The sequence below is a fragment of the Marmota monax genome, unplaced genomic scaffold (assembly GCF_021218885.2).
Source record: "Marmota monax isolate L192 unplaced genomic scaffold, Marmota_monax_Labrador192_F-V1.1 WCK01_AAM20220418_F8-fsc00076, whole genome shotgun sequence".
Lineage (NCBI taxonomy): Eukaryota > Metazoa > Chordata > Mammalia > Rodentia > Sciuridae > Marmota > Marmota monax.
The window spans coordinates 8,571,754-8,587,833 of NW_026692843.1; the positions used below are offsets into that span (position 1 = coordinate 8,571,754).

Genomic DNA, 16,080 nt, shown 5'->3' on the forward strand with positions numbered 1-16,080 from the left:
CAGACATGCCTGACCCCACAGCTGCAAGGGTCTTGGGGCTCCTTGCTCTGCCAGTCTGCACCCACCACGCCACACCCACCCTGGGTGGTCAGAGGCCTTGATGATGCTCAGGAGCTTATGCAGGGGGTCCACCAGCTCCCTCTGCCGCCCGGCCACGATGAGATGGTGGTTGTGGTTCAGCATGTAGACGGCGGCATTTTGCACCACCCAGGCCTCCCCGATCTCCAGCCCGATCTCCGCCGAGCGCAGCCAGTTGTTCATGGTGTACTCCGACAGGCTTTCTATCCAAGTTCTGCAAATGCACACCCACCAGCATTGGCCACATGCAGGTCTTTCCAGAGGAAGCCGCTGCAAGCTCTCCTGGTCTGGAGGGGTGCTCCGACTGTAGGTGCTGCCCTCCCTGAACCCCACAGCCCTCTGCACCTGCCCCTCAGCTTGAGGAGTGGGACTCTTGGCCCCTCCCTCCTGGGTGCCGCCCTCCTGCTCTTCCCATGTGTGAGCTCTCCTCGGCCACTGGATCCTGTCACTCACCTGCTTGGAGGAGGAGCAGCGGGCCGAAGCCTTGCCCACCCCGGCAGCCGCCCTTGCCCCCGGCCTCCTCACCCTTCTGCAGTTTGCCTGCCCTGTCACACACAGAGCTGCTCCCTCTCTGTCCTCTGCCCCTATTGCTGACCCTGGGGGCTCACGCTGACCAACAGTGGGAAAAGTGAGAAGAGCTCACTGGAGCGGGAGAGTGGGATCTATGTAAAGGCACCCCTGCTCACTCTCCTCCTGCCAGGCTGCACTGCCAACTGCACACACCTTCTGTGATCCTGGTCCCTGTCGAACACTCTGATCTCTTGTGTGACAACGGGACTGCTTTGTCAGTTGGGAGGATGTTCCCACTGCAGTCCCAAGGATACAGAGGGCCCTTCCACCCTTAGCTGGCACATGGGCAGGAGTCGCCACCCACCTGTATGTGATCCACTCTGGGTTCGTTTCTGGGGGCTCAGGCACGTAGCCAGCTGGGTGCTGGCTCAAGTCCTCAGGGGGGACAGCCTGGTCATTCAGCTCTACACCTTCTGTGTGCAGCAAGTGGATGGTGGCCTGTAAGAGAGTGTGTGGCTGGAGGGGTCATGGGCAGGCAGGGCCCAGCCCCAGGGAACAAACAGCCAGGCATTTCTCCTTAAAGCTAGGGTTCTGAAACACAAAACACTGGAGTAGACTCCTGGGTAGAACCGCCCCCCACACACCTGTCACCTCACTGCAAAGACACACCTTGGGGAGAGAAGAGCTAGTATCAGCACAGCCCCACCCACCACCCCCTCTACAGATTAGACGCTTCTTCCTGCTGCCAAATGCCCAGCCATCTCTGAATCTCCTGATTGCTTTGTGAATCTGCTTTCCAGAAAAGGGCTGCTAAGCCCACAGGGGTGGGAGGGAACTTCAGGAGAAGTGGGGCTGGCGCTGTCTGGATAAACCCCACAGTCACGGCCACCTGTGTCCACCATCTGGGGATCAGCTTCCTGAGCACAGGGCTTGGCTTCAATCCATGCCATGGACCCAGAGCCTCAGCCAACAGGTCAGCAAGGACTTCCTGCCACTGAGGGACCCCAGAGGAAATAACATGCACAGGCTTGGGGAATTCTGAAGTCACCTCCAGCCCAGGCACAGGCACAGGCTGGGAGCTCATGCTGGCCTTAGAGTGGGCCTGGATCCAGCTGGCTGCATTCTACCTGGCTGACTGAGCCGGGCAGGCAATGTGTCTCAGTGCCCACACATGCAGGGGGTCAGGGCAAGGCCCTGGGTGGGGCCCAAGGGAGCGCCCAACAGAGATGACAGCTCCTCCAAAGGCTTCCAAAGTCCTCTCCAAATATAAGTCCCCTAGTGGAAAGACAATGACCTGTTGTGCCTATGTGCCTTCGGACTCACCATCTAGAAGTCATTTCTAACAAAAGATTACAGCAATACACAGCATGACAGGTTTTGATTTGCACCTTCCTCCTAGAAGAGCTTCCAAGGACTTGGGAAATTTTCCTTCCCTGACCCACTGTTTTGGGAGCCCAGGTGGGGCCTCTGATAAAGATCTCCAGCGTGTTAACAAGATACACCGATGCTATCGCCCACGGTCACGGTGGGCCCCACGGAGAAGCAGGAGCCTTGGGACGCACCTCAGCGCTGATGAACCCCACCTCTGCGAACTTCCGCAGAAGGCTGTGGGACCACTGCTTCGGCAGCACCCCTTCCGACTGGCCCCAGTTCTCCCGCACAGAGCCTTCTGTGGTTCGCTTCTTCCTTCCTGGGGAGGTGGAGCAGGAAGAGGGTGAAGAAAAACTCAGGAACTCTGTGGCCCTGTTCTGGGGCTCTCCTCAGCTTCCTATAGGGGGTATGCGCTGTCAAAGGTGAGGATGGTGTCAGACTCATGTCCAGTGCCAGGGGGTGTGATGACAGTCAGTGGCAAGTTTGTTGCCATTACAACCCTGAGGACCCCAAGTCCCTCTGTAAACAGTGTGCTCTTGATATACCCTGCAACTTCCTCTGTGTGCTTTAAGTCATCTAGGGACAACTTAGGCACCTCACACAGGGTGGGTGAGATGTAAGTGGCTGTCACACTGTATGGTACAGAGAATAATGACAAGAAACACGTCTGACATGTTCAGAACAGATCAAGCTTTGTTCAAGGGTTTTCAGACCTCGACTGGCTGAGTCTGGGTTCACAGGGCCCAGGGACATGGGGGGCAGGCTGCACACACATTCAGAAACCCCACTTTCCATTTGAAGGCTCCTCTGGACCTGTGTACCAACTAGACTCGTTACTGTGGGGCCAGTCTGGCCTCTACAGGAGGAAGCCCCCTCCCCCGTGGCCCTCAGAGGGAGGAGCCTGGCCTTCTGAGGCACCTTTGTTCAGGGTTGCCCTGGGCGAATACCTCTCTTCTGCCTTGGAGACTTCTTGGCCTTGAAGCTGTCATACAGCAGGCAGAAGCGGCTGGCTGTCCGGCACACATCCCACACCTCTTGCTTCCGAGCAACCTTGGCCAGCTCTGCCCAAATCTGGATTCTGCTCTCCAAAACACAAACAGGGGAGGAGCAGGTTCAGGCATAGCTGGTGAAGGTCACAGACACACAGGTGACTGCCCTAGAGGAAAAGCCACGCTCCAGGGCTTTGGGTCTGTGCTCCAGCTGGACAGCTCTAGGGGCAGGTAGACAGTGGTCAGGGCCAGGAATCAGGGGCAGCTCCCAAATTCCCCTCCCAGGGGTAGGGCAGGCCCTCTTGGGTTGATGCCATGGTCTGCCCATCATGCAACACTGATGGCTGCAGCATGTGTCCCCTAAGGAAGAGGGAAGTCTCTCGCTGGCCACACACATGTGGGCGGTGGCCTGTTTCTCTCAAGAACAAGCAGGCCAGGCCTCATCCATACCCCTCCTGGAGTTCACAGAGCTGGAGGCTTTCCCAGGTACACATCCTTCTAGGAGCACCTCCTGCCAGAGGCACACCCTCCCAGGTGCACGACCTCCCAGGAGCACATCCTCCCAGGTCCATCTCCTCCCAGGTCCACATCCTTCCAGGTGCACGCCCTCCCAGGAGCACCCCCTCCCAGGTGCATGCCCTCCCTGGAGCACTTCCTCCTAGATCCACCTCCTCCCAGGAGCACCTCCTCCCAGGCACATCCTCCCAGGTGCACTTCCTCCCAGAGGGACACCACCTTCCAGGTGCATGCCCTCCCAGGTCCACCTCCTCCCAGGTCCACCTCCTCCCAGGAGCATGTCCTCTGCCCCAACAGGCCCTCCTTACTAGGCTCTGCTTTGAGCTTCTGTTCTCCAGAAAAGTCCCTTTCCTTGCTCACCTCTCCTGGTCATTCTCGTTTCCCAGACGCCGCAGATGCCCAGCAGCCTTGTCCACACTAAGCATGTGATGTCGAGCCTTTGCGAAGAGGTAGGAGAATCTGCCCCTGGTTTTCCCAGTGGAAACTGAGACAGAAAGCAAACTGTGAGGGTCGACATCATGTGCTGAGGAAAGGGGGACAGGAAGAGCAGCTGCGTTCAATGGGGACACTGGTGATAACAGCAGACCGTGGCACCTGCCCTGCGGCAGCTGGCTCCTGGGGCTGAGTCTGTGCAGAGCTGGTGCGCATTGCTGTGTCCTCTGACAGTCAGTCGAGCTGACCGTGTTGTGTGTGGAGGGGCAGAGGTGGTCTGGGAATCCCGCCTGACCCCTCCTTGCCACCCACTCTGTGACTGGGCCAACCAGCCAATCTTCCCATCAGAAGCATCGGCTCTGCCCCAACTCTCAACCCTGGCCCCTCCAGCAGCCCCATGGTCCCTCGAAGCCAAGTACTTTTATCTGCTTCGAGTAGGAAGTTCTGAGCCCACGGCTCCTTTTCCCGACAAATAAAAAAAGGGCACCTAGAACTGAGTGGCAGGCCCAGGGCTGGGCTGCCCAGGGTAGCTGCTTGGGGACCCAGAGGACACTAGCCTGTCTCTGGCACCGGAGACGTCTGGGCAGGAGATTGGGCCTCAGGGATGGGCTTCCCCTGGGCTGACCCCCTGCCCTGTCAGACGGCACAGAAGACTCCAGAAGCCAGCTCTGCCCTCCTTCCCCAGGAGCCCCTGCACCTCAGCAGGGTCCAAAACTCCTCCTGCTGGTAGTGGGTGCTGACTGGGCCCCTCAGGTGAAGGGCACCTGACCCCAGGCTGCCAGCAGATCATGCTGAGTGTGATAAACCTGGAATGCCATACAGATGTGTATAGGTGACACCAACAGACCTACAGCTGCTCCTCAGTCTCCTGAGAACAAAATGAAACCAAGGAAGGAGGTGACCAGGGGGACAACCGTAGCAGACAGGCGGCAGCCCTCCTGGGCTGTGACCCCACCCCATTCTCCTCTCCCTCCTCTTGGACATGATATCCGGACCTTGCCGGTCCCCCTCCAGACCACTGCTCCCAGGCTCCAGTCCCTGTGTGACCTGGTGTCAGAGCATGGAGCTGAGAGAACCTCCAGAGGACAGCAGGCGCCCCAGCCAGGCTCAGGCTCAGGCTCAGGCTCAGGCTCAGGCTCAGGCTGCCTGGCTGCCCCAGGGGAGCTGGGACACAGGGCAGGCACCACGGGCCCCTCCTAGCCCACTCACTGCTTGCCTTGGGGAGGTTTGCTGTGCACCCCATCACCTACACTGGTTAATCCTTGGGGATGAGGCCTGTGGCTGAGGTGAGTGGGGTCAGCCCAGGCTGACCAGAGTGATCACTAATATGGAGGGGCAGCCCAGGACCCACACATGGTCCTGCTGTTGGACCACAGAGGCTGTGTCCTGACTCTGGAACTCAGGACCTGGAACGCTGCCTCAGGTGGGCCCCATCAATGTGCCCATGCCCCATGGGAAGAGAGCATGAGACAGAGAGGAGCAGAGGAAAACCACCTGCAAGCCAGGGAGTGGGCCATGCTGCCTCAGCTCCACCTAGGACTCTGGTTGTGGCCTTCTGCTGTGGCCGTCAGTGTGGATGCGCCCTCCAGTGCTTGGAGAGAGTGAGGTATCCTGTTGCAGGTGGCAGAGTGCAGCGGGTTCAGGGTGCAGGCTTGTGGGGCTCACTTTGTCAGGGGTCAGCCTGGAGACAGCAGGGGGCCCAGAGGCTCCCCAGCAGCCAGGAACCTCCTAAGACAGGCGACCCCCAGACCTGGTGTGGAGAGAGGTGCTCACCTTTGGCTTCATTCTCGCTGTCCAGCACAACCTGGAAGGTGTCAGGGGCCAGGGCCAGGCCTGCATTCACCAGGAGGGCCCGCTTCTTTCTCACGCTGTCCTTCGGGATAGCTTTTTTTGCCTACAAAGAAAAGAGCAGGTTGCCTAATTGGCCCCTGCCCTGCTGGCACCAGAGCCCCTCTAGCTTGTGCCATCAGGTGGGCCCTGAGCCGTCCCCTTTGGCCTCTGCCATCAGGTGGGCCCTGGGCAGTCCCTCCTGGTGCCCTGCACCTCAGCCTGTATTCATGCTGGGTTCGCCTGGCCCTGGGTTCCCTGGGCAGCCACATCTCTCCCCCAGGTGGCCATGTCTACACCTGCTCGATGACCATGATGGCCCTGTCCTCAGCACGCTCAGGAGACTGGTACAGCATGGTGCACAGTTGCAGCCGGGTGAAGGCCATCTTGAGCTTGTCCTGGTAGAGGCCCAGTGTGTCCAGGCGCATGGCCTTCTGCAGGTGCTCCATGGCAGGCTCTAGCCGGTCCTCGTCCTCTTCGATGTGCGCCATCTCCATGTGCACTTGGCAGCGGAGCAGAGTCATGAGGCTGGGGGAGAGGTGGCATGCATCAGGGGGCGTCCGGGCTGTCCTCAGGCATGCAGGGCTTGTTCCACACTCCGTGGGAGGCAGGGAGGCGCATGGCTTCCCAGGGGCCCTGGCTCTTTGGCCTCCTTCCAGTTACACCTGCCTAACCTTGAGGTCTCATGAAGGGGACAGAGAGGTGAACGCTGCAGACCACGGGAGACCTCCGAGCCGGCTGGCAAGAGCTGCCACACCCAGGCTCCTGCAGGAGGAAGCAGGGGGCACATGGGCTACTGCCTGCGGGGATGCTGTGTGGAAGCACCAGGGAGGGGCTGGAGAGTGCAGGACCCCTCTGCTGGAGGGTGCTTGATGTCACTGCCGGGCGAGTGGGACACAGCCCCATTTGCCCACCTCCAACCTGCAGTCTATGGTCTTTGCTCAGGTTCTTCTAGACACTCTCTGTCCACCTGCCAAGTCCTGTGCTGCAGCTGGGTCCAGGTGGGGCCGGGCAGGGGGCCACCTAGAGAGGCCCTTCTGTCTGAGCAAAGCCCTTGCCACCAACAGCACATGGAGGGCCACCTCAGCCACTGCCCCGAGGTGCAGCGTCGACACACTCAATAGACTGCTGAATAAAGACCCCACGGGACTTTCCCTGAAGACAGACAAGTACAAGTGACCGGAACCTATGTGACATCAGAGGAGACAAGGAATGCTGCAAGCCTGTGCAGAGATGCTTCTGTGCACAGTGGTGTCAGGTGTGGTGCTGGGGCTCCACAGCGCCCGGGAACCAGGGTGCCATGATGTCCCCAAGGGAAGGACTGACGGTCAGGAGGTGACTGCAGCAGGAGTGGACTCCATGCTGGGCAGCACCTCACCCGACAGCAGTAGTCCCGAGCGCACTCACCCCAGGGACTCCCCTCGAGCTGGTGGCCCAGGAATCTGGTGAGGTAGCCAGAAGCCATGCAGAGGAGGCACCCTGGGGGCAAACGCAGAAACCACAGCCAGGGAGGGGGCATCTGGAGCCCAGCGCTCCACAGCAGGGCAGGCAGCAGCAAGGCCTGCAGATCAGGGGCTTTGGGTACTTCTGCTTCCAACTGCTACGAGGTAACTCCTGATGACCCTCTAGCACCACAGCACCCACAAACTGGACGGAACACAGGAGGCAGTGTTTTCCAGGGCCAGACTCCAGGCAGCACCAAACCACAGTCCAGGGAGGAAGAAACTCAGAGCATGTGGAAGCCAGTCCAGCTCCCTCCAGGGTGGTGGCAGAGCAGAAGGACCGGCAGTGGCCTGAGCTTAGGAGACCAAGGTCAGCTGCGTTCTGAGCAGCTGGGTCCCCCCAAGCACCTGCCCCAAGCCTCAAGGAGGTGTGTGCACACTGACCCCCACTTTTGCTCCCAGGCAAAATGCCATACAACCCCACAACAATTGAACTGCCAACCAGGAAAAAAAAGTCTGACGCTTCTCCAAGAAAGACAACAAAGTGTGGTGGCTCTGCAGCCTACCGTCCAGTGCTCCCCAGGGACCTGTGACGAGAGGGACGCATGTGACCCAGGACACAGAGCACAGAGGCAGAAGAACCCTGTACAGCAGCTATCACGGTAGACACCAACAACATGTCCACCAATCAAGAAAAGCAGGATTCATGAGAACAGGTAAAGAATCTCAGAAGAGAAATGGAACTGACAAAATGGAATTCTAAGTCTAAAACCCCGACAAGTCAAACAAGGTCTCCGGGTGCGAGGCAGCAGAATGGGGAGGGCAGGGAAAGCCTGTGAGCACTTAAACGGCACGGAAGTCACCTCATCAGAAGAGCAGAGGGCGAGGCGCTGGGAAAACAGGCAGGCCCAGGGAGCCTGAGGGTGGCTGGCCTGGCAGGTGGACGCCCAGGGCCCCAGGGGGAAATGGCCGGCCTCCAGAGCCATGAAAAGCATTATCTGACACCTCTGCGTCTCCTAGAGAGGCCCACAAAGAACTCAAGTAAAGAAAGCACTGCTTGACTGGACGGAAAAGCAAGACTCGACCATCTGCCTTCTAAGAGACATGCTCTTAAAATGCCTTGCACTTTAAATGTAAGTAAACAAACAGGATCAGAGTCCCAGGTGGGAAACAACCAGCAGACAGTGTGTCAGGCCAGGCACCTGCCAGAGCCGGGGGTCAGAAAGCAAAGCTCTCGGCACGAAGCCTGGGAGTGGAACACCCCCCTGGAACAATCAGCAGCCGATGTGGGGACTCTGGGAAGAGTGGGAAGCCTCCCCGGGCTTTCAGCAGGGCCCCAGCACTGCCCCCGCCTCCGCCATGACACACGGAGAGCAGCCCAGCCCAGGGGCTTTGTGGGTGAGCTCCAGAACCTGATTCCTCTGCAAAGCGCTCCTTAAATCCCTTCCAGCTCACCACCTGGGAGTCAAAGTGACACACGGGAGCTTTGAGCAGCTCATCTGTGGGGAGGCGGCTGTATTCATAGGCGTGTGAAAGGTGCTCCCCACTGGCCTGAGGGGTGAGAAGGGGTCCCTGCGGAGGAGCAGAGCATGACCACAGCAATAGCCTGTGTTCCCAGGAGGACAGGTCCCAGGCTGAGGCAGCCGCACCCCTGGACACGCCCGAGCTGTGTGGGCACTGGGTGTCCCCCACCAGCACGGCCACCAGGAGGGTGTCCTGGAGTCCCCTTCCCACAGCTGGCCAGCCCCTGAGCATGCTTCGCAGATTCCCACACTGTCCTCCTGTAGCTGTGCTGTAGTCTAGGTAGACAGTGTCCCCTAGAGCCCATGGGTGACACCATGCAGAGACCATCAGAGGTGGGCTGACCAGGTGTTGAGACCCTGGACGTGGCCAGTGGAAGGCGCCACCTGAATGGACTAATGGGGGGTGTGGCCTGGCAGGTGGGCTGTGGCTGGAAGGGGGTCCCTGGGCGTGCCTCCGGGGCCTGTACTTGTCACTTTGCCCATGTTGAGAGCGCGCCTTGCTCCCTGGCTGTCCTGAGCTGCTTTCCTCCTCCACTCTCTTCCCATGATGACCTGCCCCACTCGGGCTCAGAGCTACCGAGTGGCCTTTGTGTGGACTGAACCTCTGAAACCAGGTTCTTGTCAGGTCTCTGGGTCATGGCCACAAATCAAGCTGACACAAGGTGGATGAGGCGAGCATTCAGGACTCATCCCATGGAGAAAGGAGGCACTGCCCAGTGAGCACAGCAGGCGGGCTCCCCACGCCCAGGCAGGAACATCCACCCGTCCTACCAGTGTCCGTGTCCAGGGCCAGCCCCGGCCCACCTGTCCACCTTCTCCAGGATCTCCGCCACGGTGGTCAGTGGCTTCCGCAGGTGGTGCCGCAGGCTGTGCTGCAGCAGGGGCAGGCAGGTGTTCCACTGTGTGGTGCACACCACGTGGATGGCCTGGGGGTCGCCCAGGCGGATGGCACGCTGCAGCACCACGTCCAGTCGGCTGATGATGCTCAGCTGGGCCTGGGGACAGCGGGCATTTCCGGGAAGGTCAGAAGCCTGCTGCCATTACCAGGCCCTTCACAGCACAACCTGGGAGGGCTGGCCTGGGCAGGGCCGAAGCCAGTCCAGGGGCTGGAAGGTGTGGGGTCAGATGCGAGCAGAAGCTCTGAGCCTTCCACAGACCCACCGGGCCAGGTCACCTGAACCTTCCAGAATCCCCCCCCCAGCCGGGGCCACGCCCTCACCTGCCCTGAGCTGAGGGTGGAGCCAATACTGGGGCCTCACTACCCTGTCCTGGCTGCCCAGACCCAAGCCATAGTCCCAACCTCATGAACGGAAGCCACGCCCTGACGTCTTGGAGGCAGGCAGGGGCACAGCTGTGCAGGCCACAGGGCCACGCTCACTGCCTTGATCACAGGTCACTAGGACCTGTGGGCACTCATAGCTGGCCCACACCCAGACCCCAGCACATGGCAGTCGGCCAGCAGCCGACCGAGTCCCTCAGGAGCTCAGCTCTGCCGGGCAGACACACAGGCAGATCATGGAGGAACCAGGCCGGCAGGCAGTGAGGCGCCCCCCGTCCTGTGCTGGGCCCTGAAGCACACTCCCTGCTGGCCTCCCCCCACTCTGCAACTCCAGTGCAGCTGTGGTCTCCCAGAGGGACGCCTGCAGGTGCTGGCGGCAGGAGGGGGGTCCCTGAGCCCCTCCCATAAGCACCTGGGCCCAGAGTCGGAGGCCTTCTCACGGAGCAGCAGCCTGAGTGAAGGCCACACCTCTGTGGCAGCGGGAGCTTCCCCAGACCTCAGACCTGCTGCTGAGCAGCCACAGGAGCCTGAGGTCGGCTCACAGCACCCACTGAGGCTTCCACAGCCCCTGCCTGAACAGGGCAGTGAGGGTCCTCTGGGGACAGAGCCACACCCAACCCTATCCTGCCCAGGGACTCCACAGCACCATCCCTCAGGTCTCCAGGCCAGCCAGGCCCCTACTGAGGCAGGGGGTGGCTTTGACTGCTGGCCCCTGGACAGGACAGAGGCTGCAAAGAGTCCTGGTGGGGACGGGGAGGCTGTCACCCAGACAAGCCCTGGAGGGGATGTGGAAGCTGTCACCCCTGGCAAGCCCTGATGGGGACACGGCAGTTCCACACAGGACAGAAGAACTTGGGGTTTAGAAAGTCACATCCCAGCCTCCAACCGCCAGGGAGGCCAAGGTGTCCCTGGGGCCACGGTGGACTCTGCCAGGGCTGGTGTGTCCCAGGCTCAGTGCAGGGAGGAAGACGGCCAGCTCTGGAAGCTCAGTGTGTGCAGGCCCAATGCTGGAACCCAAGGTTGAGCCCTCACCCACTCATGGCGGGGAGGTGAGGCACAGCTGTGCAGCACCCAACCTGGGCACCAGCACCGAGCCAGGGCAGTGCGCACGGGGACCAGGTGCCTCCCCAGTGCCCTACCACCTGGCCCAGACCTGGCTCTCCTGGGGAGCCACAGATCAGAGCGCCGTGCGCCATGACTCTGGGCTCAGACCTACCTCCACAGCTGTCCGGAGGTAGATTCTCACTTTATTTTCAAGTCTGGAGGCTTCGAGTTCACACTCCAGGCATTCAATCTCAATCAGCTTCCCGGGGTCCTGTAACAAACAGGACCAAGCCAACCCACACATTCGCCAACTTTGAGACCACTTAAGACACCACCGCCACGCCAGGTAGAAGCCCCCAGAGGAGAACCGCACGATGGAGCCAAGGCACATCCGAGAATCTGGACACCTTCCCCAGACACAAAAGCTCAGGGAGCAGGCGGAGGAAACCTCACCCCGTGCCCACCTGCTGTGGGCTCAGCTGCAGAGGGGACTTCGCAGATGCTGGCTCGGCTTCTGGAATCAGAGCCTGATGTCCCCACAGTCTGACAATCCCTGCATGTCCAAAGTACCACTGCAAGTGCGACTAGGTACATGAGCACTGAGGATTGTCGCCTGTCGCCTTTTCTCTCTGTGGCCAGCGTCTTCTCATCACTGGCAGTGACATCCCCAGCGTCAGCAGGCGTCGTATGCTGGTGAGAGGTGCCTGCCTCCCCTCATGCTGGACATGGGCTTCTTGCAGCAGCATGGACAGGACCTGTTCTCCCCAGGATGGTGGTATTCGCCTTGTCCCTGGCATTGGGCCATTTGCACTTACTGTCATCACAACATGATTGGGTTCAGGGGACAGACCCTACTGATGCCACACCACACATTCCTACTCATCTCTCCTTTTCTTAATTCCATTTTCTCTTCTTCCGTCTTGTTTGTATCCACTGACTCTCCTTCGTGGTTCCACTCCACCTGCATTGCTGGGTCCCCAGCTGTACCTGTTGCCAGTGTTACTCCGGTGGCCTTCTCAAGACGTTCGTGCACACGGCAGCTTCGCAGAGTCCTGGCTGTGCAGTCCCTGGGTGTGCGGCACAGTGCTCTGGCCAGCACAGTCCCTCCTGCCCTCGGGCCACGGCTGCCGCAGGCCCAGTGCCCCTGCCTAGAATCCCACCGGACAGCCTTGCCGGCCTCTCCAGATGGCTGGCTCCCTTTGCTGCCCTTCCTTGCCCTGCACAGACCCAACTTTCCCTCAGGTACCGTCTTCCAGTTGCCTGAGGAACTTCCTTTGGTTTCTGGAAGTGGAAGGCAAACTTTTTCGGCTTCTGGTTATCTTAATAAATCTTAGGAATCTCTGCTTTCAGTTTGAAGGTATTTTCCCTGGGTGCAGATTTCAGGGTGGATGCCTCTTGTTTGGGTATTTAGAGATGATCTCTGTCTTCTGGTTTTATTGCTTGCAGCAGGAAATCTGCTGTCATCCCAACTTCAGTTCCTCAGAACAGAACATCTTTTCTGAAGATGATCAGATTCAGTACCTTTGGCCATTAACCCCTCAAGCACCTTCCTGCTGCCCTTGCTCTCCTCTCCTTCGGGGATTCTGTGGCGTGTTTATTACTCCGCGGGAAGCTGCCCAGCCCCACTCATGGGCAAGGTTTTCTTCTCCACATTTCTCCTTCCTGGGTTTCATTCTGTTTCCATTACAGAACCTTCAGGTTTGCTAATCTTTCATTCTAAAATGTCTAACCTGTTTTAAACTCTATCCAGTGTAGCTTCATTTGAGAGAGTTTTCAGCTCTAGAAATTCTGTTTGGGAGTTTGAATTATCTTCCTTGATCCTATTTAATATAAAAGTTCAAACTTTTTACCTTCTTGAGCACCTGGAATACGATCATAACTGTTTCGGTGTCTGTGTCCACTAATCGGCAAAGTTTCTTGGTTGAGGGGTTTTGATTGGTGATTCTCTTCATCTTTTCCTTTGGGGTGTCTGGCAGTTCTTTATCAGATGCCAGGCATTGTCAAGTTCACATTATTGGGTGCTGTGGACTCTTGTATTCTGTGTCTTTGAGATTTCTCCTGGTATCCAATCACACCACTCAGAAAGAGTCTGTCCCTTTATTTTTGTGTCCCAGGCTTGTTATGCATGACCCGAGCAGTATGCAGCCTAGGGATAGCTTCCTCACTTTGGGGACAAACGCCGGAGTCTCCAGGACCTGAGGTTTTGTGCCTGGCTGGTGAGAGTGGGAACTGCTCCCCACCCTGCAGTCCGCCTGCAGACACACACCACGGCATCAGAAGAGGCCTGAGGTGGCGGGGGGCTGTGGAGCAGGGATCCTGGAGAGAGACCAGGGCTGGGCAGCATACCCTGCCAAAGCCTGGGTTCCACTTCTAGGAGATTTGTCTTGTAGAGACAGAAACAGAGGCTCTGGGGGAGCAGGAAGGCTACTCAGCTGGTGAGGGTGGAACTCGGGTGCCATCCAGTGTTGGATGGCAATGCTGAGTTTGGGCCCCCACATTATGGAAACCCAAAAGATGGGTATGAGGCCCACCAAAGAACTCGGCAAACCGCTTCAAGAACAACTGACTCCCAGGCTAAGCTGGTCCTGCCCAGGTGGACCTGACTGTCGGGTCCACAGGAAGCCTCATCTCCTTTTCAAAAACTGTCTCCAGATCACCGCAGCCAGGAGAAGAGTCGACTGCTCTTTGCTAAAGAAGTCGTTTCTTTTGTCTGCATGTCTCACAGCTTTATTTGGTAATAACTCCTGAGGCCAAGGGGGTCTCACTCAAGGTAACTCGGGACCAAGCCACAGCCTGTGCTCAGTGAGGATGGTGGGAAGGGACGAGTCCAAGACCACACCATCCGCACAGCTGTCCTCTGCCCTTCCACACTGTGCGGAGGCAGGGAGCAACCCCAGCGCGCTCTCTTCACAGCCAGGGTGCACCCTCTGAAACATCCCCTGGAGGGCAATGTTGTCGTGCGTATTACAAGACCTCAGCAGCGAGAGTCCTCGGGGACCTAGTCAGCGAACTTACCTCAGGGAAAACCCTCAATGCAAAAAAGGCTTAGACACAAAATGTCCCTCAGAGCCCTTTGTGAAGTGAGCACAAAATCACATATGATTGAACCGTCCCTTGGCAGGGCCAGGGACCCAAGGCTGTGCTCCACGTGGGATGTCACACAGCCCTCACGTGAGGGGCAGCTGAGTGTGAAAAAAGGGGGAACCCAGAATGGCAAGGGTCGTACCATCCCCGCCGCTCCCACACTCAGCCCCCCGTGCTGCGCAGAGCCCAGGGAGCGACTGTCACCAAGCCACTCACTTTGCTCTCCATTTTCTTCAGGTCTGAGAGGCAGTCAGAGGTGATGTCTTCACATTTCAAGGTCAGAGAGAAACGAGCTAATTCAAAAAGCAAAAGCATTCTGGAAAGAAGCAGATGGGCACTGGTTCAACAGGGGACAGAGCACACGGATGGGGCAGGTGGACAGCCAGCCCCTATTCCAGCACAACTGGGGAAAAGTGAAATAAGAAATAAAACAATGAAATCAACTAGCTCATGAATGAGTCCTGGACAGGCCCCAGCCAGCCGGCCACCAGACCCAGGCTGCTCTCTGCAGCGAGTGGCCTCCCAGTGCAGCCTCCGCAGGTCTTCAAGTCGAGTGCACACCTGCAGCAAGCCTACACTGGTGTCACCAATGCCTCGCAGCACAGCCCCAGAGCCTGCAGCGTGTCCAGAAGCCTCCACGGCCCTCTGGGCTTCAGGGAAGGACCGATACCCCCAAGAGGCTGTGCTGGCAGTGCAAGTGGTACCTCAGCCTGCAGACACCACATTCCCCAGGGCTGACTGCAGGACACAGGTCACACACTGGATCCCAGGGAGACCCTACCTGTTCACACGGAGACGTTGTGGCTGCATTACCAGACGTGGTGCCCAAATCAGCAGTCCACATGGCAGCAGGTCCAGGACCGTGCTGGGTGGAGACCCTTCCTCCCTGTCACAGGTGCAGGGCTGGCCATAGCAAGGCCACCTGCAGTCCCTCTGAGCACCTAGTCTGGGACCCCAGGAAGCAGGAAAGGACATACGCACCAAGGCCCCAAACAGTGTGTGGCCCTAGGTTGGTGGGAAGAGCAGTCCAAATCACTCTCATATTAAATACAACATTTCTGTCCATAAAGAAACTTCAGAGAGTAAGTGGCAAACGGGGGCAGTGGTAGTCATAGTGGAGCTGAAAAGGCTCCTAGAGTCTGATTGGACTCATTTATACCCACTTTTAAAACATCAGGTAAACCGAATGAACAGGAAATTAACAACAACAAAAAATGCCTATAAATATTTAGAAAACACACTCAATTTCAAAGTGGCGAGAGAAATGAGGAGTGAGGTGGTGGCACATTCTTCAGCAGACAGGCACAGACAGCACACCTGTGGGAGGGGGGGCACTAGCCACTCACGTGCCTGTCAGACAGCTTGGGCAAAGAGCACCCAGCACCCCATGTCCACAAACATCCCATCGGGGACATAAGCAGACCAGTATAGCCTGGCTCCAGCCACAACTCCTTAGAGAATCTGACCACGGATGTGGATGTCCCTCCTGGGACACCTGTGTGTGTGCACCTGCTCCCCCCAGGAGCCACTGCTGACCTGGCCCACCTGCAAAAGGGGACTTCAGCCCTCTGCTCTGCCCGTCTCCTGCCACAGGACCTCAGGTCCTGGTCCTGCCTCCAGTGCGCCCTCCTCTGAGAAGACCCTGATGTCCTCACTGGACTATGCAGGCCTCCGACCCTGATCTTAAGCTGACTCTTACCCTTCTGCAATCAAACGCAATGCCACATGGTCCGGTATCCATGGGCACAGAATACTGTCAGTACCCAGTGGGCTGGGAGGTGTTGCTTCCCTGGTCCAGCCCCAAAGACCTGAGGAGTCCAACATCCTGCTCTTGGTTGAACAGGACTCTTGCCCCATGGACACAGCCAGAAGGCAAGCACGTCTTGTTTTAAGTTGCAGAGTTGTGGTCATTTGTCACACAGCCATAGATGACTAACAGTTTCCTGGACAGTCTCACCCAGTGCCACATGCTGGGAGCACTTTGG

The 16,080-nt window shown here is 58.3% G+C and overlaps 1 protein-coding gene across 1 annotated transcript in view; it reads right to left on the reverse strand.

Moving 5' to 3' along the window:
* Positions 1-16,080, reverse strand: part of Cfap46 (cilia and flagella associated protein 46) — an 82,524-nt gene that overhangs the window by 60,692 nt on the left and 5,752 nt on the right. The window contains exons 9-18 of the mRNA XM_046448811.1: positions 14,312-14,411; positions 11,184-11,282; positions 9,493-9,683; positions 6,023-6,251; positions 5,670-5,790; positions 3,825-3,948; positions 2,907-3,037; positions 2,151-2,278; positions 953-1,086; positions 80-292 (exon numbers count right to left, since the gene is read on the reverse strand). Of these exons, the coding sequence (XP_046304767.1) occupies positions 80-292; positions 953-1,086; positions 2,151-2,278; positions 2,907-3,037; positions 3,825-3,948; positions 5,670-5,790; positions 6,023-6,251; positions 9,493-9,683; positions 11,184-11,282; positions 14,312-14,411 (1,470 nt within the window). The remainder of the gene's footprint in view (positions 1-79; positions 293-952; positions 1,087-2,150; positions 2,279-2,906; positions 3,038-3,824; positions 3,949-5,669; positions 5,791-6,022; positions 6,252-9,492; positions 9,684-11,183; positions 11,283-14,311; positions 14,412-16,080) is intronic.